The sequence below is a fragment of the Vigna radiata genome, unplaced genomic scaffold, assembly GCF_000741045.1.
Source record: "Vigna radiata var. radiata cultivar VC1973A unplaced genomic scaffold, Vradiata_ver6 scaffold_170, whole genome shotgun sequence".
Lineage (NCBI taxonomy): Eukaryota > Viridiplantae > Streptophyta > Magnoliopsida > Fabales > Fabaceae > Vigna > Vigna radiata.
This window is the reverse complement of record NW_014542552.1, coordinates 881,924-906,359: the sequence shown is the minus strand read 5'-3', so window position 1 is coordinate 906,359 and position 24,436 is coordinate 881,924. Positions and strand designations below refer to the sequence as shown.

General features: G+C 40.8%; 1 protein-coding gene across 2 annotated transcripts in view; it reads right to left on the bottom strand.

Moving 5' to 3' along the window:
• LOC106780307 (double-strand break repair protein MRE11) overlaps nucleotides 1–23,195 on the bottom strand; it is a 25,949-nt gene extending 2,754 nt beyond the window's left edge. Inside the window, exons 1-20 of one of the 2 annotated variants that reach the window (XM_022776952.1) lie at nucleotides 22,739–23,195; nucleotides 22,532–22,622; nucleotides 20,937–21,056; nucleotides 20,605–20,673; nucleotides 20,418–20,509; nucleotides 20,118–20,220; nucleotides 19,925–20,032; nucleotides 19,758–19,820; nucleotides 19,516–19,587; nucleotides 19,132–19,209; nucleotides 18,722–18,784; nucleotides 18,567–18,627; nucleotides 17,087–17,169; nucleotides 16,418–16,531; nucleotides 16,176–16,253; nucleotides 15,833–15,904; nucleotides 15,480–15,709; nucleotides 8,620–8,737; nucleotides 8,225–8,413; nucleotides 5,601–6,191 (exon numbers count right to left, since the gene is read on the bottom strand). In XM_022776952.1, the coding sequence (XP_022632673.1) occupies nucleotides 5,616–6,191; nucleotides 8,225–8,413; nucleotides 8,620–8,737; nucleotides 15,480–15,709; nucleotides 15,833–15,904; nucleotides 16,176–16,253; nucleotides 16,418–16,531; nucleotides 17,087–17,169; nucleotides 18,567–18,627; nucleotides 18,722–18,784; nucleotides 19,132–19,209; nucleotides 19,516–19,587; nucleotides 19,758–19,820; nucleotides 19,925–20,032; nucleotides 20,118–20,220; nucleotides 20,418–20,509; nucleotides 20,605–20,673; nucleotides 20,937–21,056; nucleotides 22,532–22,622; nucleotides 22,739–23,040 (2,682 nt within the window). In that variant the 5' untranslated portion in view covers nucleotides 23,041–23,195 and the 3' untranslated portion in view covers nucleotides 5,601–5,615. Of the gene's footprint in view, nucleotides 1–5,600; nucleotides 6,192–8,224; nucleotides 8,414–8,619; nucleotides 8,738–15,479; nucleotides 15,710–15,832; nucleotides 15,905–16,175; nucleotides 16,254–16,417; nucleotides 16,532–17,086; nucleotides 17,170–18,566; nucleotides 18,628–18,721; nucleotides 18,785–19,131; nucleotides 19,210–19,515; nucleotides 19,588–19,757; nucleotides 19,821–19,924; nucleotides 20,033–20,117; nucleotides 20,221–20,417; nucleotides 20,510–20,604; nucleotides 20,674–20,936; nucleotides 21,057–22,531; nucleotides 22,623–22,738 lie in introns of those variants that run through there. The other variant, XM_014668584.2, reaches the window with a different exon arrangement.
• Nucleotides 23,196–24,436: the final 1,241 nt, after the last annotated feature.

Below are 24,436 nucleotides of genomic sequence, written 5' to 3'. Positions count from 1 at the left end.
GCCACTAACTTTCTCTTCTTTTATTCCTCCTCATATACACTTTTAATTGTCTAACATTACCCTCCTCCCCAAGATCAACCTTGTCCTCAAGGTTGAAGTCAGGGAACTGCTGTCGAATGTATTGTTCCTCTTCCCAAGTAGCTCCATCCAACCCACCTTCTTGCCATTGGATTAAAACTTGGGGAATCTCCTCTCCTTGTTGCAGCTGATTCCTGCGCTGTAATACCTTTAGAGGGGTGTACATAGGGCTGTCAACTTGCAGTTNAGTGGGAAGATGCCCTTCCACCGAATGANCCCCTATAGCTAGCTTCAATTGGGAAACATGAAAAACAGGGTGGATTCTTGATGATGTAGGTAACTNCAAGCGAAAAACAACTGGTCCTAATTGTTTCTCCACCAAAAATGGTCCATAATACCGTGCAGAAAGTTTTGGGTGTAAGCGTGTGGGCATAGAAGTCTGTCTATGAGGCCGGATTTTCAAGAATACCCAATCTCCTTCCTTGATCTTGGTGTCCATCCTCTTCTTGTTGGCATAGTGAGTCATCTGGTCTTGAGCTCTGGTTAGATGATATTTAAGTTGTGTCAAAGCCTCATCTCGTGTTTGTAATTCTTGTGCAACGGCTTCCACCACTGTTTCTCCAGGAATGAAACGTGTGAGAGTTGGAGGGAGTCTTCCATACACAGTTTCAAAAGGTGTGCATTTTGAAGCTCCTTNGTAACTAGTGTTGTACCAATATTCCGCCCAAGGCAAGACTGTACTCCAAATTTTTGGTTGTTCAGAACTAAAACAACGCAAATAAGTTCCCAGCACCCTATTCAGCACCTCTGTTTGGCCATCTGACTGTGGATGATAAGCAGTACTCATGTTCAGTTGAGTTCCCTGCAGGCGGAAGATCTCCTGCCAAAAAACACTCATGAATGTTGAGTCGCGATCACTTACAATGGTCATGGGTATCCCGTGAAGCCGAATCACTTCCTTCACAAACAATGCANCGATTGATNTGGCTGTATAAGGGTGTTTGACTGGGATAAAATGGCCATATTTGCTAAGTCTGTCCACCACAACCAATATAGTATCAAATCCATGAGATTTGGGTAATTGGACAATAAAATCCATACTAATCTCCTCCCAAATGGCGTTGGGTATAGGCAAAGGCTGCAACAATCCTTGAGGAGAAACTGCCAAATATTTGTGTTGTTGGCATACTACACATGCAGCCACAAAATCTGTAACAGTTTTCTTCATTCCTATCCAATGCAAAGATTGGGCCACCCGTCTAAAGGTTCTGTAAACTCCGGAATGCCCTCATGTGACACTACCATGGAATTCAGCCAACAAGCGAGGGATCCAAACAGATTTTGCTGATAAGACAAGTCTCCCCTTGTAATGTAATCTTCCATGCTCCAACGTATAAGCTGGATGAGAGTTAGGGTCTACCTTTAATTCCTCCAGCACCTTCTGCAAACTCTCATCTTTTTCCACCTCCTCCATGATCTCTTGAAATTCANGCCAATATGGNCGTGATATCATNNGTAGCATCTTGTCTGTTTCCTCCTCTTCCATGCCTTTTCTGGATAACCCATCTGCCACATGATTGGAAGCACCTGTCCTATATTTGATTTCAAATTCGTACCCCAAAAGTTTAGCTAGCCAATTTTGNTGACTTTGAGTTGTAATGCGTTGTTCCAGTAAATAACGCAAACTCTTCTGATCANTAAAGACAANAAACTTCTGNCCCAATAGATATGGCCTCCAATGTTGTATAGCAAGCACAAGTGCCATTAATTCCTTCTCATAAATGGACTTGGTTAAGGAAGACTCAGATAACGCCTTACTAAAGAAGGCTATGGGTCTGTTTTTCTGGGACAAAACAGCCCCAATGCCTGTACCCGAAGCATCACATTCTACAACAAAGGTTTGCTCAAAATCAGGGAGAATCAACACTGGAGCTGTAGTCACTGCCTCTTTAAGCTTCTGCATTGCCATGGCCCCCTCTTTAGACCATTTAAACATCTCTTTTTTCAACAAATCAGTAAGGGGTTTAGCCATTTTCCCATAGTCCCTAATGAACCTGCGATAATACCCAGTTAACCCAAGGAACCCTCTCAACTCCTTGATGTTTCTGGGTTCTGGCCATTCCAAGACAGCTGCAACCTTCTCCCTGTCCATCTCCACCCCTGTTGCCGATATCTTGTGCCCCAAATATCTCACTTGTCTTCTCCCAAATTCACACTTCTTTTTGTTTGCAAAAAGTTCATGTTCAGCCAAGACTTTTAAGACTTGAGTGAGGTGTTGAGAATGCTCCTCCCAAGTCTTGCTATAGATGAGTATATCATCAAAAAATACTAACACAAACCTCCTCAATAGCGGCCTTAAAACTAAATTCATCATGTCTTGGAATGTGGCTGGGGCATTTGTTAATCCAAAGGGCATCACAAGGAATTCATAATGCCCTTGATGTGTCCGAAAAGCAGTTTTTGGAATGTTTTCCCTCTTCATTCTTATCTGATGATACCCAGCTTTTAAATCAACTTTAGAAAAGTATGATGCACCTTGAAGTTCATCCAGCAGCTCCTCAATGACTGGAATGGGGTATTTATCAGCCACTGTTACCTTGTTCAATGCCCTATAATCCACACAAAACCTCCAACTTCCATCCTTCTTTTTCACTAATATTATAGGACTAGAGTATGGACTGTTACTGGGCCTGATAATGCCCAAATTCAGCATCTCTTCCACCTGACGCTCTATCTCAGCTTTCATTCCATGAGGGTACCTGTATGGCCTCACATTGACGGGCTCACTACCCTCTTTTAAGGGAATTCTGTGATCCACTCTCCTCTCGGGTGGGAGGCCTTGAGGGTCTCGGAATACCCCTTCAAAAGCACTTAGAATCTGTTCCAGCTCTACCTCTTCATCTTGCATTAAGCCACTCTCTTCCATCTTCTCATCCACCAATTCTGTTTGGCTTAAGCTCCATACTAAAGTCAGCATTTCAATCCCTTTTTCTTTTATAAGAGCTTCAGGAGTCACCACCCTACGTGTCAATGATGGATCCCCCTTTACCTCCACTTCTCTTCCTCCATGCGCCACCTTCATGATGAGCTGTCCCCAATCTACTTTGATTTCTCCTAGGGAGGATAACCAAGTCATTCCCAATATTATGTCCACACCGCCTAATTCAAAGAGATACAACTTATCTCTAACTTCTAAGTTTTCTAGTAACACCGAGACCCCTGTGCAATACCCGCTGGTTTCTTTCCTTTGCCCATCCCCTAGACACACTTTATAAGGGCGTGTGTCAGTGCACTCCAGACCCAGCTCTTCCACCAATCGGGTGGATATAAAACTATGGGTAGCTCCACTGTCAATAAGCACCAGAACTCTCTTCCCCTGCACCCACCCTTGCAGCTTCATCGTGTTCGATTGCGAGAGGCCACCCGCGGACAATCCCGACAACTCCATAGCCTTCTGTTCTACTTCGACACTTGCCTCTGCTTCTTCCTCTTCGTCCTCCTCTGCCAATATCATCACCCGCATGCTCCGTTCAGCGCAACGATGGCCTGGACTGTAAGGTCCGCCGCAGTGGAAACAGCGTCCTTCTTCTCGCCGCTTCATGTATTCTTGGTAAGGTAGGGTCCGAACACCTCGTCCCGCGGTTCCTCCTCCACTGTTACCAGCCTTCAAAGCCATGGTATTAGCACTAACGTCCTTCTTCATTCCTTGCCCTCCGCCGCCATTCACCGATCCCTCCGACGGTCTGCGAAAAGTTTCTGTCCTCGCCACCGTCCCTGAACTCGCGGAGTATCTTCCCCAAGTCGCTCCGCCTCTTCCTCCCATTCCACTACCTCCTCGCGACGTCCATCCCATTTGTTCGATGTCCCTAGCTCTCTCNATCGCCGTCANCAAGTCGCAAGGGTCATGNGGTCTCACAGCGTTTCGCAATCCCTCCTGCAAACCCGCNAAAAAATACCCCAACAATTGGTCTTCGGTTACTCCGGTCACCTGCGCCACGAGTACTTCGAACTCCTGGATATACTCATCGACGCCCCCTCTCTGTCGCACCGCGGCCAACTTCTCAAAAACGGTTCCCCTATTCAATCCGCCGAACCTCCTCGTCAACGCCTTCGTGAACGCCTTCCATGTTGGATGTCGGGTTTTCTTTCGCCAGAAGCGAAACCAGTAGTTAGCACCTCCGTCCATGCAGATATACACTAACTTCATCTTCTCTTTCTCCGTCACTCCCTGGATGTCAAAAAATTTCTCAGCCTTCGCTATCCACCCCGTTGGATCAGTACCTTCAAAAGTTGGAAGCTCAACTCGCTTCATCCAACTGCNTTGTACGTCGTCCCGGTCCTCCTCCGATTCTTCATCAGTACTCTCCGTCGAACTTCGTTCTCGATCACCATGGACGGAATTTCGACTCCCCTCAGAACTCCTATCGCGGGTTCCAGAACGTTTTCCGAANGCTCGTCGAAACTCAAGAGTCATCGCTCGCATTTCTGCCTTCAACTCCTCCATCGTCGACTCCACAGCCACCATTCGCCCCTCCATTCTTCTCCGATCACACGCACTCCTCTTCCCTCCGAAATGATCCGGCAGGTCGGACCAAATCTGTTAGGTTCCTTTATGCAAGGAACCGAACAGCAGCAAAAAAAACGCATACCCACTCAACAGTGTAAGAGATATGTATATATATGTATTGATATTTCCCCTATAATGATAAGAAAAGATGAATACAGTATCTAACTCTCCCCCAAGGAAGCCTCCCTTCCTCCACTGGCCAAGAGGTCCAGTCTTAATTCCAAAATTCTCAATCCCCTTCCTCTCTCAAACTATTTGTTATTTATACTCTCTCTCCCTTCTAACAAACTCACTCTCTCTCCTCTAACTGAATTCCCCTCTACCCGCCACTAACTTTCTCTTCTTTTATTCCTCCTCATATACACTTTTAATTGTCTAACAGATCCTCACCTCCGGATTAGACAATTTTCTTGCTCGAGAGTCGAAGTGGGTTGTTTTCTTCTTTCATACTTTTTGCCAAAAAATTTGTCTTCTTCCTCATTGTGGACTATGGTAGCTTCATTGCTCAGGTCTTGGGCATCCTACAAAGATAAACATGGTAATGACAAGAAGGAGAGTTCATTCACTTCAAGTGCTTTCTCCCCCTGAAGTGGTGGACTGACATAAAAGGATTGTGTTTCATGAAAGATGACATCTATGGTGATAAAGACACAACGACTCTGAAAATGATAACATTTGTACCCGTTTTCATTAGAAGGATACCCAATAAAGACACATTTAAGAGCTCTGGGATCTAATTTACCACGATTTGAATGATAAGAGTGAACAAAAACAACACATTTAAAGACTTGACTAGGTAGATTCATTATTAGGGAAGAAGAAGGAACAAAAGACAATAGAGACTCTATAGGACTAATGCCATTTAAGATACGAGTGGCTAACCTATTGATGAGATATGTGGCAGTTAACACAGTTTCTCCCCAGTATTTTTTTGGAACAGACATTCAAAAAAGAAGAGCTCTCGTTACTTCAAGAAGATGACGATTCTTTCTTTCTACAACCCCATTTTGTTGAGGGGTGTTAACACATGTTAGTTCATGAACAATATCATTGAGACAAAATTGAGAAATTCATGATTCACATATTCAGTACCATTATCAGACCTAATTCTTTTGATATTTTTTCCAAATTGATTTTGGACAAGATGGAAAAAATTAAAAAATATTTGAAAAACTTCGGATTTATTTTTCATAAGGTATGTCCACGTGACACGGGTACAATCGTCAATAAAGGTAACGAACCATTTGGCTCTGGAAATAGAATCTATGACAGGACCCCAAACATTAGAGTGAATTAAATCAAATGGAGAATTATTTTGTTTATTACTAATAGGATAAGATGCACGATGGTGTTTTGACAATTGACAAATATCACAATTAAAAGACTCAACAGACTCCTTGGTAAACAAATGAGGAAACAAGGACCTGATAAGACTAATTGAAGGATGCCCAAGCCTTTGATGATGTAACCATATTTGGGAATTTGCGCACGTCTTAGATGTAGCTTGTTGACTCATGATTTTTGTGTTACTTTGGTCATCAAACAATAAAAAATACAACCCACTCTGCCCCTTAGTAGTTAAAATCGTCTTCCCCATGACAAGGTCCTGAAAAACACAATAAGTTGGAAAAAATGTTAGTGAACAATTTAAATCCTTTGTGAGTTTTTGCACAAAGATAAGACTATTAGCTAATTGGGGAACACGTAAAACATCCTTCAATACAATAGATGAGTCCAAAATTATATTCCCAGAGTCGCATATAGGTATACTCTGACCATTCGCAACTGTAATAAGTTGTTCTTTATTTCTTTTACCATATGAGTCGAAAGACACACTAAAAGTTGTGATATGACAAGTTGCACCCGAATCAAGGATCCAAATACCTTGAGACATATGACCAACAGTATTGAGATAAGTCTTACCTTTTATGGATAGAGTACATGATCAAAGGGCTTACTCATTGATTCAACCATTGCTTCCAAGCACTCGAGTTTCTCCTTATAAGCTTTCATATCAAGATCTGGTGGTGGTGGAGGACTGGATTGATTAGTGGCTTCCTGTTCTGAGGTAGTATGATTTATCCATCTTTGAGTAGACCCTTTGTTGTTTCCCATGCACTCGAGAACATTCTTTCTTCCATGGAGTTTGAAGCATGTTTCCTTGGTATGTCCAGATCTTTTACAGTATGAACAATAGTCCACATGAGTACCTTTTTCAAACAACTTTCCCCCAACATTTGCTCCCTTATGGACTCCCTTTCCAGTTGTCATGGCATAGCCTGTGTTGGAGATCCCCCCATTGAGCATGACGGTTCTCTGAGTTTCTTCTCCTCTTACTATAAAAAAACTTCTAATAGGAATGGTAATTTTTCTTTTCCAAAAATCTGGACTCGGATTGGGTCATACTCATGGTTCAGGCCATGGAGAAATTTAAAAATTCTTCCCTTTTCAATGAATTCAGCAAGTGCGGCAGCATCTGTTTTACACATCTTTATTGTTGGGTTCTGATCGAATTTCATCCAAAGACCATTCAGGATTCCGTGATATTCTGATACGAAAAGAGAGCCCTGTTTTGTATTAAATATCCTGCTTTCAATGTCATAGTAAGCAGCAAGATCCTTTTTTAATGAAAAAAGTACTCTATAAATCATCTCATATTTCTTTTCCAAAAGAATGAAACATATAATTTCTACTTATCTTAGGAATCATGGATTGCCACATCCAAGTCATAATTAATGAACCTTCATTGTCCCAAATTGAAAAATGATTGTCGTCTGGTCCTGGTCCTCCTCCATCTATGTGATATAGTCTTGAATGACCCTTAATAACCCTTCGAATAAATTGCTCCATTGTAAGAAATTCTGAACATCCAACAAACAGATACCCCCTATATTTGGTAGGTCATTAGGACCCAAAGGAATAATTTTTACTTCAGACATCCCACAGAACGCAACCAGGAGTCTCCGGTGACTTTTTCTGAGACGACGACAACATATGGGTCACACCGAGAAAAGGAGCAGAACTTAAAATTTCATATCTTCTCAAATATAGGCCAAACGGGTCATCGTGACCCTAAGAATAGACTCAGGAGGCTCTGGCGACTCTGTCTGTGGTGGCGGTGACGAGTGGGTCTCGTCGAAGGTGGGTGCGTGGGCTACACGCGTCGACGAAGGTGGCGAGGCGTGACGACTTCTCTCATGGAGCGACTTCCGGCGTTATGGTCGCCGGTGTTGGGCACACCTTTTTGCCCTATCAACTACTCCAACCGACGACGGCGGCAGCGACACCAAGTTGAAACTAGGACTGATTTTACTATTCTCAATCATAAAAAAATACATTCTCATATCCTCTATTTGTAACAATCTAATTCTCCTAAAAAAGGAAAATAGGAAAACTAGGTAAACAAAATAAAATAGAAGATTATATATCTATTTTCTCTAATTAGGAAGATTATAAAGATATCTTCTCTAATTACAACACCAATCAACACCCAAACACAGGTCAAATACATCTGCTCTACTCTCTAGAAGTCCTATGGGCAGAATAAAGTGTATTGACTGAATAAACGGAAGCGCAAGGACACTGCATGATGATCATTTATTCAATAAATGTTTTGAATGGAAAATGAAAGATACATACCCGAGGTTGTGACTTATTTAATCTTTTTATGATATCCTCGTCATCATCGTCGTCATCCTCGTTCATGAGCATTCTATGGATTGAAGAGTTCTCTAATTTCCTTCCACGTTTAGAAGACTGTGTAGATCCTCTACCTCTTCCCCTTGGAACAGCCCTCTTCCATCCTGGTGGTATCTTGGATTCATTTTCCTGTGCAATATAACATGCAGCAGATTCAACTTGGTAATTATTGAGCATGTAAAGGATGCTTCAGTGAAAATTTAAAATTCCAAGCATGCAAAAAAATGACAGGTTATGCTGGTGGAAAGCACTCAATCAAAGCCTAATCAATGATTCATATTTCAAGGTGTGACAACTCAGGAAAACAATACACAAGGAATTAGCTTGATCTATACCGAACTGTCATCGATCTCTTCAACATCATTTTTCTCAGCATCATCACTTAAAGCAGAAGCCAAATTATCCTCATTAGCATCACTTTGGATGGCAGTTGCTGCAGCTACTGATGCAGACCTGCATTACGTCAATAGAATCAGGGTGAATAACTGTCCCTTTTGTCCTCGCATAATCAGTAGAATATCAAAGTGACTTTATAAATTCATCAATGGGGGAAACTAATCCTTCACTAAATTATTTCATGCACACCATGTCCACATTGCCCAACATGCAAGCAGCAACAGGGATGCATGGACCAAATCCCAAGTCAGATATAAGAATCATGGATTCTACTAAGAAAATAAATAGAGGGTTAAGTTTAGAGTTAATATCTCTGCTATGAGTGATCATGTACCTCTTCTAGTCTAATGAGACCAAATTTCAGTCACAAAAAATTTGACACAGTAACCTGGGAGGGTCCATTGACCAACAAAAGGTTACAAAAACAGGCACATTCTGCACTAAAGACAAGTTTATTAAGTTAAAGTCTTGTAAAAGAAATACAAATAAACAAAAGGAAATTTATGTAAAGTTTTATCTCATCATTTCCACGTCCGTTCTGGATTTTAAATTCATGAGCGAAATCCTTAATCAGATGAGTTCCCGAGTTTGCAGCCATCAACATGTTCAACTCACATGCAAGCCTATTTCTTGGTCAGCTTTTGGTAAAACTTCAACAAACTAGTAGTCTGGACTTGCTAAAACTCCTGATTGCAGAAGTGAGTTGGTGATTCTACCTGGGGTCCAAATCTACGGTCATTTGGGCAGTTCTGAAGAGCAACGGAGATTAAAATGTAGCAGAGGCAAATTTTGTGACACTCATCTGTGTTCAGGACACCAAACTTGCAATTTTAATCTCTGTTGATGACACCCATCTTGCGATTCTATCATCTGCTTTCAAGGCTCTTACTATTCTTCTGCATTCCACTAAAGGCTTCGATATTTAGTTATACTCATTTCTTTGTGTTGAATCTTGCTCTGTTTAACAATAGCTGGCAGCAAGTCGGAGCTACAAGTTGATATAACCTCAAACTATGAGCTAGGCATCCTATGCCCTACTACTTCTATTCTCTGCTCTCAATACTTGTTAGGTATTCGGGTAAGAATCCTAACATGCTCACTTAGACAATCACACAGCAGAGTAGAATGAATAATATGAATGGTATTCACTTCAAAGAATCAAGAATACAGAAGAATCCGAAAGCTTAACCTCCCTCACCAGGTACCAAGACCGGTCAACAAGTTCATCAAAGTATCTAACTAACTAACTGATATAATAAAGAGATCCTTATATACACCTCTTTCCCGTCCCACTTAACTGATTAGCAGTTAAGTCCTCTGCTTTTCCCTTTCTCCTCTCATAGACCCTCCATGTTCTAACATTACTCCCCTCCTGAAAACTGACCTTGTCCCCAAGGTCAAACTTGGGGAATTGTTCCTGCATCAACATCCGATCCTCCCAAGTTGCGCTGTCCACACCTCCATCTTGCCACTCAATCAGTACTTGTTCACGTTGTTCCCCTTCTTGCTGCTGAACCCTTCTATTAAGCACCCCGGCTGGCCAACACATTGGCCACCGACTTGTAAATCTACTGGCAGTTCAGCTTCTACCTGCTTCGTCCCAATAGCCAATTTCAGCTGAGACACGTGGAAAATAGGGTGAATCCGGCATTCGCTGGCAACTCTAATCTAAACACAACTTCTCCTATCTTCTGGACCACCTTGAACGGCCCATAATATCTAGTCGTTAACTTCGGATGCAGTTTCACCGACACGGAGGTCTGTCGGTGGGGTCTGATTTTTAAAAACACCCAATCATCTACCTTAATGGTCATCGGCCTCCTCTTTCGATTCGCTTGCTTCACCATCGCATCTTGCGCTCTCGACAAATGGTATCGCAGTTGCTGCAACGCTTCATCCCTTGTCTGTAACTTTTGGGCCATAGCTTCCACCATTGTTTCTCCCGGAATAAACCTTGATAATGTTGGTGGGGCTCTCCCATATACCGCCTCAAACGGCGTGCATTTGGCAGCCCCTTGGTAGCTAGTATTATACCAGTACTCCACCCAAGGAAGGATCACGTTCCAAATCTTGGGCTGCTCAGAACAAAAACATCGTAAGTATCCCTCCAGCACTCGGTTCAGCACCTAGGTTTGGCCGTTTGTCTCCGGATGGTAGGTTGTGCTCATCCGAAGATGGGTACCCCGCATCTTAAACATTTCTCTCCAAAACGCGCTGAGAAATAAGGGGTCATGGTCACTCACTATAGTCTTGGGAATCCCATGGAGCTTTACGACCTCTCTCACGAAAGCTTCCGCTACTATCAGAGCAGTATAAGGATGCCTGAGCGGGATGAAACGCCTGTACTTGCTCAATCGATCTATAACCACAAGTATGGCGTCATAGCATTTGGATTTCGGAAGTCTTACAATAAAGTCCATGCTGATGTCCTCCCAAATAGCTTGGGGAATTGGCACCAGTTGCAACAGGCCGTGCAGTGATGCTATCATGTACTTGTGCTGCTGGCACACCAAACACCGGGTGACATACTCTGTCACAGACTTCTTCATCCTAGCCCAGTATAGCGACTGTGCCAATCTCCTGTAAGTTCGGTAGACCCCCGAGTGGCCCCCTATCGGTGTTGTATGGAATTCGGCCAACAATTTCTACACAAACTCAGACTTCGCCAGAATAACCAACCTTCCCTTGTAGTGCAACCGCCCATTTTCAATGGTGTAAGCAGGATATTTGTTTGGATCCAAGGTGACGCCTTCTATGATTTTCTTCAAGTCATCATCCTTCTCCACTTCCCGCATCACGTCCTGGAAGTCTTTCCAATACGGTCTCATTATTCCCATCAACTGAACCCCCCTTTCTTCCCCTTCGATCTTAGCCTCGCCGTCTAACTCCCTTCCTTCTTTTCGCGATAGAGCATCAGCCACCCTATTGTTGGCCCCCGTTTTATACACTATGTCAAAGTCGTAGCCAAGGAGCTTGGCTATCCAGTGTTGCTGCGCTTGGGTCGTCACCCTTTGTTCCAACAGAAACTTTAAACTGCTCTGGTCCGTGTGCACCACGAACCTTTGGCCCAACAAATACGGCCGCTAGTACTACCATAGCCACCGCCATCAACTCCTTCTCGTAGATTGACTTACCCAAGGTCGCCTCCGATAAAGCTTTGTTGAAATAAGCTATCGGTCTCCTTTTCTGGGTTAGCACCGTCCCAATTCCCATTCCCGACACGTCGCATTCCACATGGAAGGGCTGCGAGAAGTCCAGTAACGTCAACACCGGCGTCGTGGTCACCCCTACTTTCAATCTCCCCATTGCTTCCCTGGCAGCTTCGGTCCATGCAAAGTTCCCCTTTTTCAGCATCTCTGTAAGAGGTTTGGCTATCTCTCCATAGTCTCGGATGAATCGCCAATAATATCCGGTGAGTCCCAAGAACCCCCTCAACGCCTTCAGCGATTTTGGTTCTGCCCATGCAACTACCCCCTCTATCTTTTCCTTGGCCATCCGAATCCCCTCCTCCATTATGACGTGCCCCAAATATCTAATCATCCTCTTCCCGAACTCACTCTTCTTTTGGTTGGCCACCCAGTGGTGCTGCTATAGACAGCTCAATACTTGCTCGACATGTTGCATGTGCTCTACCCATGTCGCACTGTAGATGAGTATGTTGTCGAAAAAGACGAGCACGAACCTTCGCAGGTACGGTCTAAAGAGGTCGTTCATGGCGCTCTGGAAGGTTGAGGGGGCATTTGTGAGGCCGAATGGCATCACAAGGAATTCGTAATGCCCTAGGTGAGTGCGGAACACCGTTTTCTGCACGTCGTCTTCACCCATCCTAATCTGGTGATACCCAGCCTTGAGCTCCACCTTCGAGAAGTACCGTCCACCGTGGAGCTCGTCCAACAGCTCTTCGATCACCAGAATCGGAAACTTGTTGGGGACAGTGGCGCGGTTGAGAGCACGGTAGTCGATACAAAATCGCCAACTTCCATCCTTCTTCTTGACGAGAATGACCGGACTTGAGTAAGGACTTATACTCGGCCGGATAATCCCTGCATGCAGCATTTCCGATACCTGTCTCTCAATTTCTTCCTTCAGGGCGTGTGGATAGCGATAGGTCGCACGTTCACGGGGTCGCTGCCTTCCTTTAAAGTAATTTGATGTTTCTCCTTTTTATTAGGTGGCAATCCTTGGGGTTCCCGAAATACCCATGCATGCTGCTTTAAAACTCTTTCCATGTCCCCTTTCTGCTCTTCAGTCAGCTCTTCTTCTTCTCTTTTCTTCTCGCTCACCTTCGTGCCCTCCAAACTCCAGACCAACGCCCAAGTCTCCACCTCACTCAACTTCAGCAACTTTTCAGGTTCGACGACCCTCTTTTCCATCGTTGGATCGCCTTTAATGACCACCCTTCTTCCTGCGTGTTTGAATGCCATGGTGGACTCCCTCCAGTTGAGAGTGATTTCCCCCAGCTTGGCCAACCACTCAACTCCGAGGATCATGTCGACACCCCCTAGCTCAAATAAGTAAAACTTTTCTTCGATCGCAACTCCCCCATGTCGACCACTACTCTCAAGCAACATCCACGGGTCCTTTTCTTATGTACGTCTCCCAGACTCACTTGGTAGGGAGGGGTGTCCTCCTGTGCAAGCTGCAATTCGTCCACCAACCTTCTGCTCACGAAATTGTGGCTTGCGCCACTATCGACCAGAATTAGAACGTCTTTCTCCCTCACTCGGCCCTGCAGTTTCAGCGTCTTGGGCTATGTCAGTCCTCTGGTGGAGAATGCCGACAACTCCATGCATGGAGTTTCTGTTTTGATCTTTGTCCCCTCTTGACCACCTTCTTCATCTTCTGCTAGCAACACCACCCGTAAACTCTTCTTCGGGCACTGATGGCTAGGGCTGAAAGGCCCCCACAGCAAAAGCACCTTCCTTCTTCCCGGCGTTTTAGAAACTCTAGGTAAGGTAGGTTAAGTGTGTTTCACCCCCGGTTCTCCCCATTCCCCGTCGCACCGTCTCGGCTTACCGACCCAGTGCTTTCGGTCAGACTGGTCATCCCCGAGTTGCTTCTCTGCGGCTCGGCCCTAGCCACCACCGCTCCTCCACCGGATGGTCGCCCCCATGGAGGTGGGTTCTTGATTCCTGTCCAACCCATTAAACCTAGGCCGCGAAGAGCCTCTTCGACGTCATGCGCAATCTTCATCGCCGTCATCAGATCACGCAGGTCATGGGGCCTCATCTGGCATCTCAACTCCTCTCGTAACCCCGCCAAAAAATATCCCAGCAATTGGTGATCAGTGAATTCCTTTGTCTGTCCAACCAACGCCTCAAATTCCCTTACGTATTCTTCCACGGTGGCCGTTTGCCGGATCACTGCCATCCTCTCGAAAATACCCCCACGGTGGCGACTCTCGAATCGGATCAACAACGCCTCTTTAAGCCCCTCCCACGATTGGTCTTTCGCCTTATCCTGCCAGAATTTAAACCAGTATCCGGCACTCCCCTCCATACTGATGTGCACCGGCTCGACCTTCTCCTCTTTAGCCACCTTCTGGATCGCGAAGAATTTCTCCACCCTACTAATCCAATTCAAGGGGTCGGGTCCTTCAAAGGTGGGTAATTCCACCCTTCTCCAATTGGGTAGCGCTTTTGATCGCTCACCACCTCCTCCTCCTCCAACATCATCGCGTCGGCCACCCCATTATCGTTGACTGACCCCTGGCTCCCGTCGGGGTTTTCTTCAGTTGTTTTGGCGCGAGCCACCATCATCCGCATTAATTCTTGGATGTCTTTGCGCATGGCAATAGATTCTTGACGATTCGCCGCCGATTCCGTTTTCATCCCATCCACAACCATCTCAATGTGCTCTAATTGTCCTTCAACAACGTTCATTCTTCCCTCCATTGCTCCTTCTCTCCTCCGCAAAGATCCGACAGGTCGAACCACTTTGTTAGGTATTCAGGTAAGAATCCTAACACGCTCACACTCTTACACACACTTAGACAATCACACAGTAGAGTAGAATGTATAATACAAATGGTATTCACTTCAAAGAATCAAGAATACAGAAGAATCCGGGAGCTTAACCTCCCTCACCAAGTACCAAGACCGGTCAACAAGTTCATCAAAGTATCTAACTAACTAACTGATACAATAAAGAGATCCTTATATAGACCTCTTTCCCGTCCCACTTAACTTATTAGCAGTTAAGTCCTCTGTTTTCCCTTTCTCCTCTCATAGACCCTCCATGTTCTAACAGTACTAGACTTTTTTTTTTATAAAAAAATAACTGTTTGTTTTAATTGCTAGTAACAAGCCGAGCCCTCCATTCTCTGCCCTCTTCATTTCATGTATTGATAACATGGCATTTTGATAAATTGAAAGTTTCAATTTGACATAATGTAATGGTTTCATCATACTTATTATGATGTGTGACACGAAATATTTTTCACTTTCAACATATTTGTTGGTTTTCATATTTCAAACCATATTATTGGTTGAATTTCATATCACAGTATGAATGTTATATTCTCAACCATAATGTACTATAAAACTGTTAATTTATCATTGTAATTTGCTATTTTTCTCAGGGACTTAAATTGCTGAACTATTTTTGCATGTATGTTATTTTTAATGATTTTAATATTATTCTTACATTACATCAATTTTAACAAATTAATGAGATAAGCTTACAAGTCAGGTTATGTAGGTTCCACAAGCTAAACATAAACTCTCGAGTTTGATAGCATTTTTGCAAAAAGAACTCAATGAAGCTACTAAATAATTTATTTATCAGCAAGAAAAACCACCGCTGAGAAAAGCGAAACCCTAAAGCTCCATCAAGAGTTGTCTGCTTCATGGTGCTGGAACCTCTGCCTCTTCCCCTGCCCCTACCTCTGGTTGTACTTTGAGATGCACCCGCTGACCCTTTCCGACCTCTAGTACTTGGCTTTGAGCTAGATACTGGTATGGCATCTTCATCATCACTGAAGGAAGCTGCAGTACTTCCAGTTCCAGTAGCACTTCTTCCTTGGAACTCCTACATGGAATTACAGAAAAGTTAAGAAAAATATACCAGAGGTCATGGATAATAACATTGCCAGCACAAAACCAGCAGTCCATCCCTATTCCAATAGCAAGTATCATACACACGAAGGTTTACCTTCCATGGTTCAGCACCATCATTGAGTTGTGTGGGTTGCTTGGAGTGAGCAGATCGTCCCTTGACACGTTCCTAGAACAAGAGAGATAACTAACCAAGTCATTCATGAAACTCAAATGTTACTTCCATCAAACCACTGTCACGTGTAAAAAATATGAAGGCCCCAACAGGGGAGAATACTGCAAACAAATTTCTGATCAACGGAGGTCTGAAGAACATGGGAAGCTCTTGTTCCTAGATTATCTCCAACTACTATCACGGCTTTCTCCAAAGGCAAAACGAATTTAAACCTAAATCCATTGAAAATCAATTAACAATAAACAACAATGATGAAGCTTCTAACCTCCAAACATTCTCCAACTTTAATAATCAAATCTTCTTCCTCAAACTTCAGGTTATCCGGATCCTTAGAAATTTTATTCTGATCAAGTATGAAAGTCATCAATGAGAAGAGAAAAAACTAACAGTAACACGAAAGCTCTATATTAAATCTTAACAGGCTGTGGAATAAACCATGGACCAGATGTTACAACGTAGCAGCATCATAAAGGCATATGAAAGATAAATGCAGCTCAGAATACTCACTCGTGTTTCTTGAATATTGTATTGTACACAAGTGTAAAATGCCATTTTTTCATCCTTGTTCACAAAATTTTGCAAAGCAATATCCAAATCATTGACTGGCAGTATCTCCATTTTCTGTAAAACCATATTAGAGTTCAGATACATTGAAAAAAACAAAAACTGAACATTGCTTTCATATTCATGTTTCTTTTCTACAAAGCTCAAGTCAGTCCAGAGTCATCTAGTAAAACTACACAACTAGTAAACAAGCTTAAACAGTGATAAGTTAGAATTTTCATGAAGTTGCATATTATGTGAACAAGTATGCACGGGGAATGAAGTGATCTCTGTTTGTTATGATTATCTTTTTTTCTTGCATCTTTGTTGATGAAACATTTGAAAATTTCCACCAAAATTCAAGTTACATTAAGAAGTGTCTATAAAAGACATAAATGGAAACATCAAAAGATTTGAAAGAAAAGGAACTTTGATATATTCAGTATATTTTTAATACAAGCTCTATTGTCCGTTTCATAGGGTAAACAAAAAGGAAACTAAAGAAACGATGTAAAACAGATATATATCAGGATACAAAGGGATATTTCTTCATATATCAGGATACAAAGGGATATTTCTTCACATCCCAATATTTACAACAGAAAGGAATAAATTAGCCAAATAATTAGATACCAGATTACTTTCAGCAACCAAAGCCTCTATGTTCTGTTGGTTTAATTCTTCTGGACGAAGTCGTTCTGAATCATCAATTTTTCCTACATAAAAAGATATGGGTAAGGGTAACTAATTTGCATATTTTAAAATGAAAACTGAGATTATCACTGTTTTTCAAATTATGTAACACAATTAAAGCAATAAATAAATGTACGCCAATTGGCCAACTAGTGACCTTTTATATGTTTTACATAGATTGCATGTCATGTACATGATTCGTAATATGGCCAAAAAACAAAGAGAACACAATTCTTCAATCTGTCCATGATGCTAATTCTAAATTCCTGATCATAACCGCATCTAGCTTTTTGTGTAATTCTCCTGAGATTCCCATCAATTAGTACTAGAGCTTTCCACCAATTTTCAGCTGCAAAAGAGTGGTGTGGATGGTGATATCGCACTGCAATATTCACTTGGGACTGCCCAGCGAGCTATTGCAAAGCATGCTGCTATATTAGGATCCAGTGGCAAGGAATGGGACCTGAGTCCTAGATTGGATGTATGAGGTTCTAGGGTGAGGTTTATAATACCTTGAGCTCTACAACTATAACTGCTAGCTTTTGTAGTGTGGTTCTGCAAAGATTCTTATCGTTCTGATTTGGGATATATATATATATATTAAAAAAAAAAAAACTCATGTTGGAGAAAAAAAATTTTTTTTTTTTTTTTTTTTTTTTTTTTTTTTTTTTTTTTTTTTTTTTTTTTTTTTTTTTTTTTTTTTTTTTTTTTTTTTTTTTATATTTTTTTTTTTTTATATATTAAAAAAAAAAAAAAAAAAAAACAAACAGGTGCTATCATATGCAGTGATCCATTGCCAGATATTATAGAAATAGAGGCAGGGCTAACTAGCACTGCTCAAAACAGATTACAAGAGGCTAACTAATGCATGCTGCAGTAACAGCATCAAAGGTGGGTGTGGACAGGGCTAAAATAAGTTTTTCAGGAAGAAAATAAATAGCTAGAAAAACCTGAATAAGAAACGGAAGTTATAATGTAAAATAAAAGTATAATTGTGGCTTCGTCATCAGTAAGAGAACTGATAAAAGAAGCCTGTCTAGGATATATTGTAATTGGAAAAATAATGTTGAAAACGTTACAGGCCCTAACTGCCAGGGCAGTTAGGTGTTTTGGGGGGGGGGGGGGGGTTCTGTTAGTTTCTGTTAGCAGAGTGTATATAAGGGGGAGTAGGGAGTTTACTAGGCAGTTTTGGAGTATCAGTGTTTTGCGAGAACTCTTATAGTTCTTTGGAGATTAAGCTCTCGGGTTGCTTTGTAACCACGATTCTTTTTGTTCTTGGTAATAAAAGAGGTCTGTACAATTCAGGGAAATTGATCTTTGAGTGTTTTCGAGTGTTGTCCATAGGTTCTTGACTACAAGAACCTATCATGATATGAAATGAATTTGGTATAGAAAGGTAAATAAAGATAACTCAAATTACCTTCAACCTTGGTCCTTTTTGTAGCCTTTGAGAAAATGAGAATGTCTTGGGGATTTGCAACCTAGAATAAGGATGACTAATCAACAGTAGAAAACAATTCTCAACCAAAATCAGCCTTAGCACACTAATTCAATGAAGAGATAGGTAGAAATTACCTTCCCAACATATTTTTGCCCAAATCTTTGGGGGTTTATAGTCATAAATCCAGAATAATCCACCTGTAGTTTACGTTGAAGAAGTTAAGGTCATGCCAGAAAACATCATATAAAATTCCATGGTAGCTAGATGTCCATTATAGCCAATAGAAGTTCAAATAAAAGTTCCTAATAAACTCTGGATTTTGATGGTTTTGTAAATCTGACAACATGCATCAAGATTGGCGTTTAATCAGTTTAATATCATGAAAATTACTATTTTTTTCTCGAAGAAAGGTGCAAGATCAAAAACAATAAAGATTATAAAAGCAATTAGTTACAGAATTATCTTCTTGCTAGAAAAGAAAAATAAAAGTGCCACTCAATGTAGATGTGACATTCAAAAGTCACGTTACAGTGTACAAAATTACCTTGACACGTATTAGTGGAAGCTTGAGTTCTTTTCTATTGACGACCTGCTTACTAGACTTTTCTATCAGTTTCCCGACCTGAACCATATTCTATTATCAAAACACAGTTGCGATAGGTATGATCACAGATCCATGCATAAAAGTAATTTGAGAAAATTGAAGTTCCAACAATATTCAGTGGTCCTGAAACAGACTCTAAAGCAGAGTAGACAAATTTTGTAACAACTGAATAAGAACAAATTACTATAGGAATAATCACTATGAGGAACCAAAGAGGAAGACTCAGGTAAAAAGATACGAAGGTAGGTCTCTCCCACAAGAAGTTTGCAAGCAACCAAAAGGACAGAGCAAAACAAAAATCGTCTGATAAGCAATATCCCATACCACTTTGTCTAGGTGCTCAAGAATAGAACTTTGATCATTGGGATCAATATCCGGCTCATCTTTTAGTATTACCTTCATTGCAAATATTAGAATGATTATTGAAGAACCATGAGATGGCTACAAATGGTAACCACTAAATAAATTCAATTTTTCTTCGAATAACAGTGAAAATGTAAATTATGCATGTAATTAATAATTAATAAAGACAAAAATAAAAACAAACTATTAGTATTTTACCTTACCTCAGTATACTCAAAAGGTCGCACAGACGTCAAAGGTATTTTAGTTGGGCGATATTGATTTCCCTGACAATAACCATTTATTTAAGCACTTAGTAAGATGATGAAATACAACAATCACTGATATTCTAATATGGGAGAGACATTTAGATTCCCAGTACATAGACAACCTTAATTTCTAGAAGAAGTACATGCTTTGGCTTTGATTCTCCATCAATAAGAGACGTTGCAACTGATGACCCTGGTTGCGAGATGTGAAATCCCATCCCTGGAACTTCCTGTAGAAAATCAAAATCCATATTAATTTTGCAGAGCACAACATATTCTATCTCGGTCCATTCAAGAGAAGTTTAATAAGAACACCTGCGGGTCAACCAAACATTCATGCTCATGGCCCCACACAATGAAGTCTAGAAAGCGAGGCAGGAAGTGCTCATTTATTGCATTTTTTGGATTTGTCTTCACCCTACATACCATTAGTGAAAACAAGATGAATAATCATGCAGATTAAAATCTAAAACTTCAATATTGTACATCATCTAGACTGCAAGCAAGAATAATAATCTCAAAGTCAAAGTTATATTTCAAAACAATCAACACATCTTCATCAATAAGTGATATTAAATGCAGCCTCCTAAAACAGACAGACGAAAAGAAGACAACCTGTTCTGATGAAGTACCAGAATGTTGAACCAATCAGACACTTGACACCCTTCCTGAGATTCAGGTCGCATCCACTGTACAGCATGTGGTGTCTGAAAAAATATTTAAGTAAGTAACATACTACCTCCGGATAGGAGTGCACTTAAATAGATGAACCACTTCAAAGCAAATTTTATCAGTAGGATACTTGAAACATCCTATTAAGCCTTTCATCTCTAATGTTTCCCAGACCATACAGAGCTACAGCTGTTGAACCCTGCAATTTATAAAAATACAGCTTCAGGACAATGAGACTTCTAATCATTCCAGATTTCTCTTCCTTTTTTTCCCATTAATTTGTCTGCATTGGCTTATTTTGTACTCAAAACAACTTTGAATTAAAATATCACCAAGAGATTTTGAAGGGGAAGAAAAAAGCTTCCCTGAAATTAAGCAAAACCAAACATGCGCCTAAAGAAAAAAAGTGACGGTTTCACTAAATATATTGTATCCTGATAGTAAGAGCGTTCAATATCAAACCTTTCTGATAAGAATAGGGTGCAGAGCGATCTGACCAACACCAGAGCCCCCAAGAACTGTTTTCCCAAAGTAGTTGACTAGATTACATGCTGAGAGAATATCAACCACAGAAAGGTTGTCCTGCGACAATGATTCAATAAAGTTATCATATTTGTTGTAGTTTGAAAAATTAGGTAGACAAAATATTAATGCCGTCAAATATATACATAGCTAAACTGAAAGGAGGAAATGGGGGATTAGTTTCCTTCAAAATCAATTGACTTTTTCAGATCACGAATGTCAGTAGGAAATTCAACAAGCAAAATAAATAAAAACATCATCACCTTTTCAAATGTATATACAAATTGCTTGTTGAGGAAAATGTAAATAAGGTCTTCCGTTGGTCAGAATTTAGACATCATAAATTTTATTAAGCCTAACTGATCTCCAAAAGCTAGTTCATAAAGTAAGAATTGCCGAAACCTTTCTAAATTCTACTTCAGTCTCTTTTATAGTTGATGTGGGATCTCAACAGTCAACCCTTCGTGATCAATACTAGAAATCTGGAATGTGGAGATTGTAGGACTGGTTTTTTATACATCGCAAAGGGCAAGTAGCATGCTTAAATAGATTTCATGGGGAGAGCTGTAGGCAAAGAGACTTGTGGACTGTTAAGGGTGACCTAAAATCAATTTTACAATAGGGCCTAATTCAACTCCAAAAATTAGCTCACAAAGTGAGTGAGAATCAAGCTTTTACAAGCTTTACATTGCTCATGTGCATTTTCTCAAAAAATGTATATGATGTGTAATAACACATTTATCAATCTTATTATGAATTTATCTTGCAATAATGCTAAGTACAAGACCAACAATGCTAAGTACAAGAATCAAGCTATTACAAGACTTACCTTGCCCATGTGCATTTTCTCAAAAAATGTTTATGTGTAATAACACATTTATCAATCTTATTCTGAATTTATCTTGCAATAATGCCAAGTACAAGAGCAACAACTCCGGTCCTTACAAAAAATTTTAAGAAAAAAGGAAAGGAAAGACAGAAATTATAACTAGCTATACATCTTCATCTAATGCCCTCTTGAAGCAAAACAAATAATGGTGAAATAAACAAACACTAGTCCAGATACTTATGACTTGTATGGAGCTATAACAAGGTAAAAGTATACTAGTATTTCCCCCAAGCCCACATGGATAATCATTAACCTCTTTTACGATTCTACCTCCCATCCAAACCCTGAGGAAAAAATAAACCAAGTCAAGATTATTGAACAGTAAAGACATGAAAACCAACAGTCATGATTTATCCAAGTCCTCAGTCTATAACACTCACCCCCTTCCTAATCCTAGCCACTTGACGTTCATTTTATCCAGCCAAAACAAATGTTCCAAGCAAAACCAAAAATCGTTTCAATTTTCAAATACCAACTTACAGCATAAACCTTTCGAACATTCGAACATGCAAACTTTCAAAACAATCAACCATTTCCGGTAAACACGGAGTAATTCCCGAAATATAAAATCTCCTTATGGTCTCCTTCTTAATCGAGTACATTCTAAATGCAGCAATGAACAAAGAATACATGTCCAAAACCATACCACACCAGCAGGATCATCATGATTTCCATGAATGGTAAAAACCGGCAAGCCAACATTGAAGTGAGGATCCTCATAGTTCACGTGACCAAACCTGCGGAACAAATAACAATCACTCACTCTATCCTTAATAACCTTCACATACATTTACGAACCACACACACGAGTTACCGACGGGAGAGAGAGAGAGAGGGAGACAGAGAGACTCACGCGTTCTGGAAATTAAGCGTCTGGTCGCTGACGACTTGGAACGGGACGGGGCGGTCGTTGAGGCAGTAGCGGCGGAGAATCTCGATGGCCTTGACTAGCGTTGACCGCGACGGCTTGTTCTCGTGGAAGAGGTCGCCGCCAAGGAGAACGAAGTCCACGCCCTGGCGCTCGGCAATGGCGCAAATCTCCTCGAAGGCGTGGAAGGAGTCGTGGCGGCGCACCTCGTCCTTCTCCATGTACCCGAGGTGGCAATCGGTGGCCACCAGAATGCGCAGCATGTTCGCTGCGTCACCGCCCTCCATCAACGGTGAGGCAAGTTTTGCTTGAGGGAAAATGAATTGCACCGAGTATCAGAACCCAACGACGCCGTTCTGGAGTTTTTTTCAGAATAGGCGGGACCTTTGTTTTCCTTCTTCATTATTTTCTTTTCCAGTTTTCATAAATTTTGGAAAAATCTGAAAATAATCGGAGGAAAAAATAATGGAGATAAATTACATCGTTTTCCCTTGCAATTTACGATTTTCTTCGAAGTAATCAGTCCGTGAAGAGACATTAATAATTTTCTAGCAAATATCTAAAAATTTTAATTACTTTTTTACTCATTAAACCTTATCATGTATTATAAGTTTAACATTTAAACATGGTAATTAATGTCATTGTTTAAATTACATTATTTTGAACTAACATAATTGACAATTGTAATGTATGGCCATATGGCCGTATAGCAAAACTGGGACCATAAAAAGGGACGAGCTGAATAGTTTTGTGTCAGACATTAAGCGTTGTATGATTCAGATAATTAATACACACACATCATTCGGTCACATAAGAAAGGAGGTTGAGCGAATAACCTACGACGATAATCTAAACATAAACTTTAATCAAGGTTACTGATACGCGTCCTTAGTTGGTAATGGGTCCTGATTGGATCGGGATTAGAGTTTCATTAATCTAAAGGCCCATCTCGAAACCTATAAATAGAAGTCAAAGGTAAGAGGGTGGGTGATCGCATTTATTACGAATTTAAGACTTTGTTGTGACATCCGATCTCATATTTTGAAGTTTAATCAAATAACATTAAAACAAGTTAATAACCAAAAAGCAACCTATGGTAAAAACGCAAAACATAGAGTCAAAACCTTAAACAAACAAAAACTAGAACCTGAACCCGAAACATAGAAATCATAGGAAAAGATTTAGGTCCTAGAAAATAGAAAAACATTTAGGCTAAAACACCTAGATGCATGACTAGATGATGTATTGTCTGAAAGCGTCCAAGAGAGAACTAAGTTAAACGCTCAAATACTTATAATACCTAGATTAGGTATTTGGCTTCTCTCAAAAACAAAAACAGATCGACACAATGTCTTCGACTAAAACATTAAAAGACTTAAGTATTCAAACACATAAAAAGCCTAAGCAAGCTAAATGCTATTTGTTTAAAAAGAGACAAGTTAAAGAAACGTTTACTTGGATCAAACGATACCATGAGCTAAACAAACACCTCATCTTGTGGTGAAGTATGATGAATCATTATTTTGTACTATTCACTTAGCTTTTCGCACCAAATTGTATTAGTGAATTGTATTTAATTCTCCGTTATTGTTTCATTTTCACTATTTGAGCTTAATTATTTCAATTATTACTTGTAGGAAAATTTTAAAAACATATCTTGGGACAACAAGAGTATGGCAACAT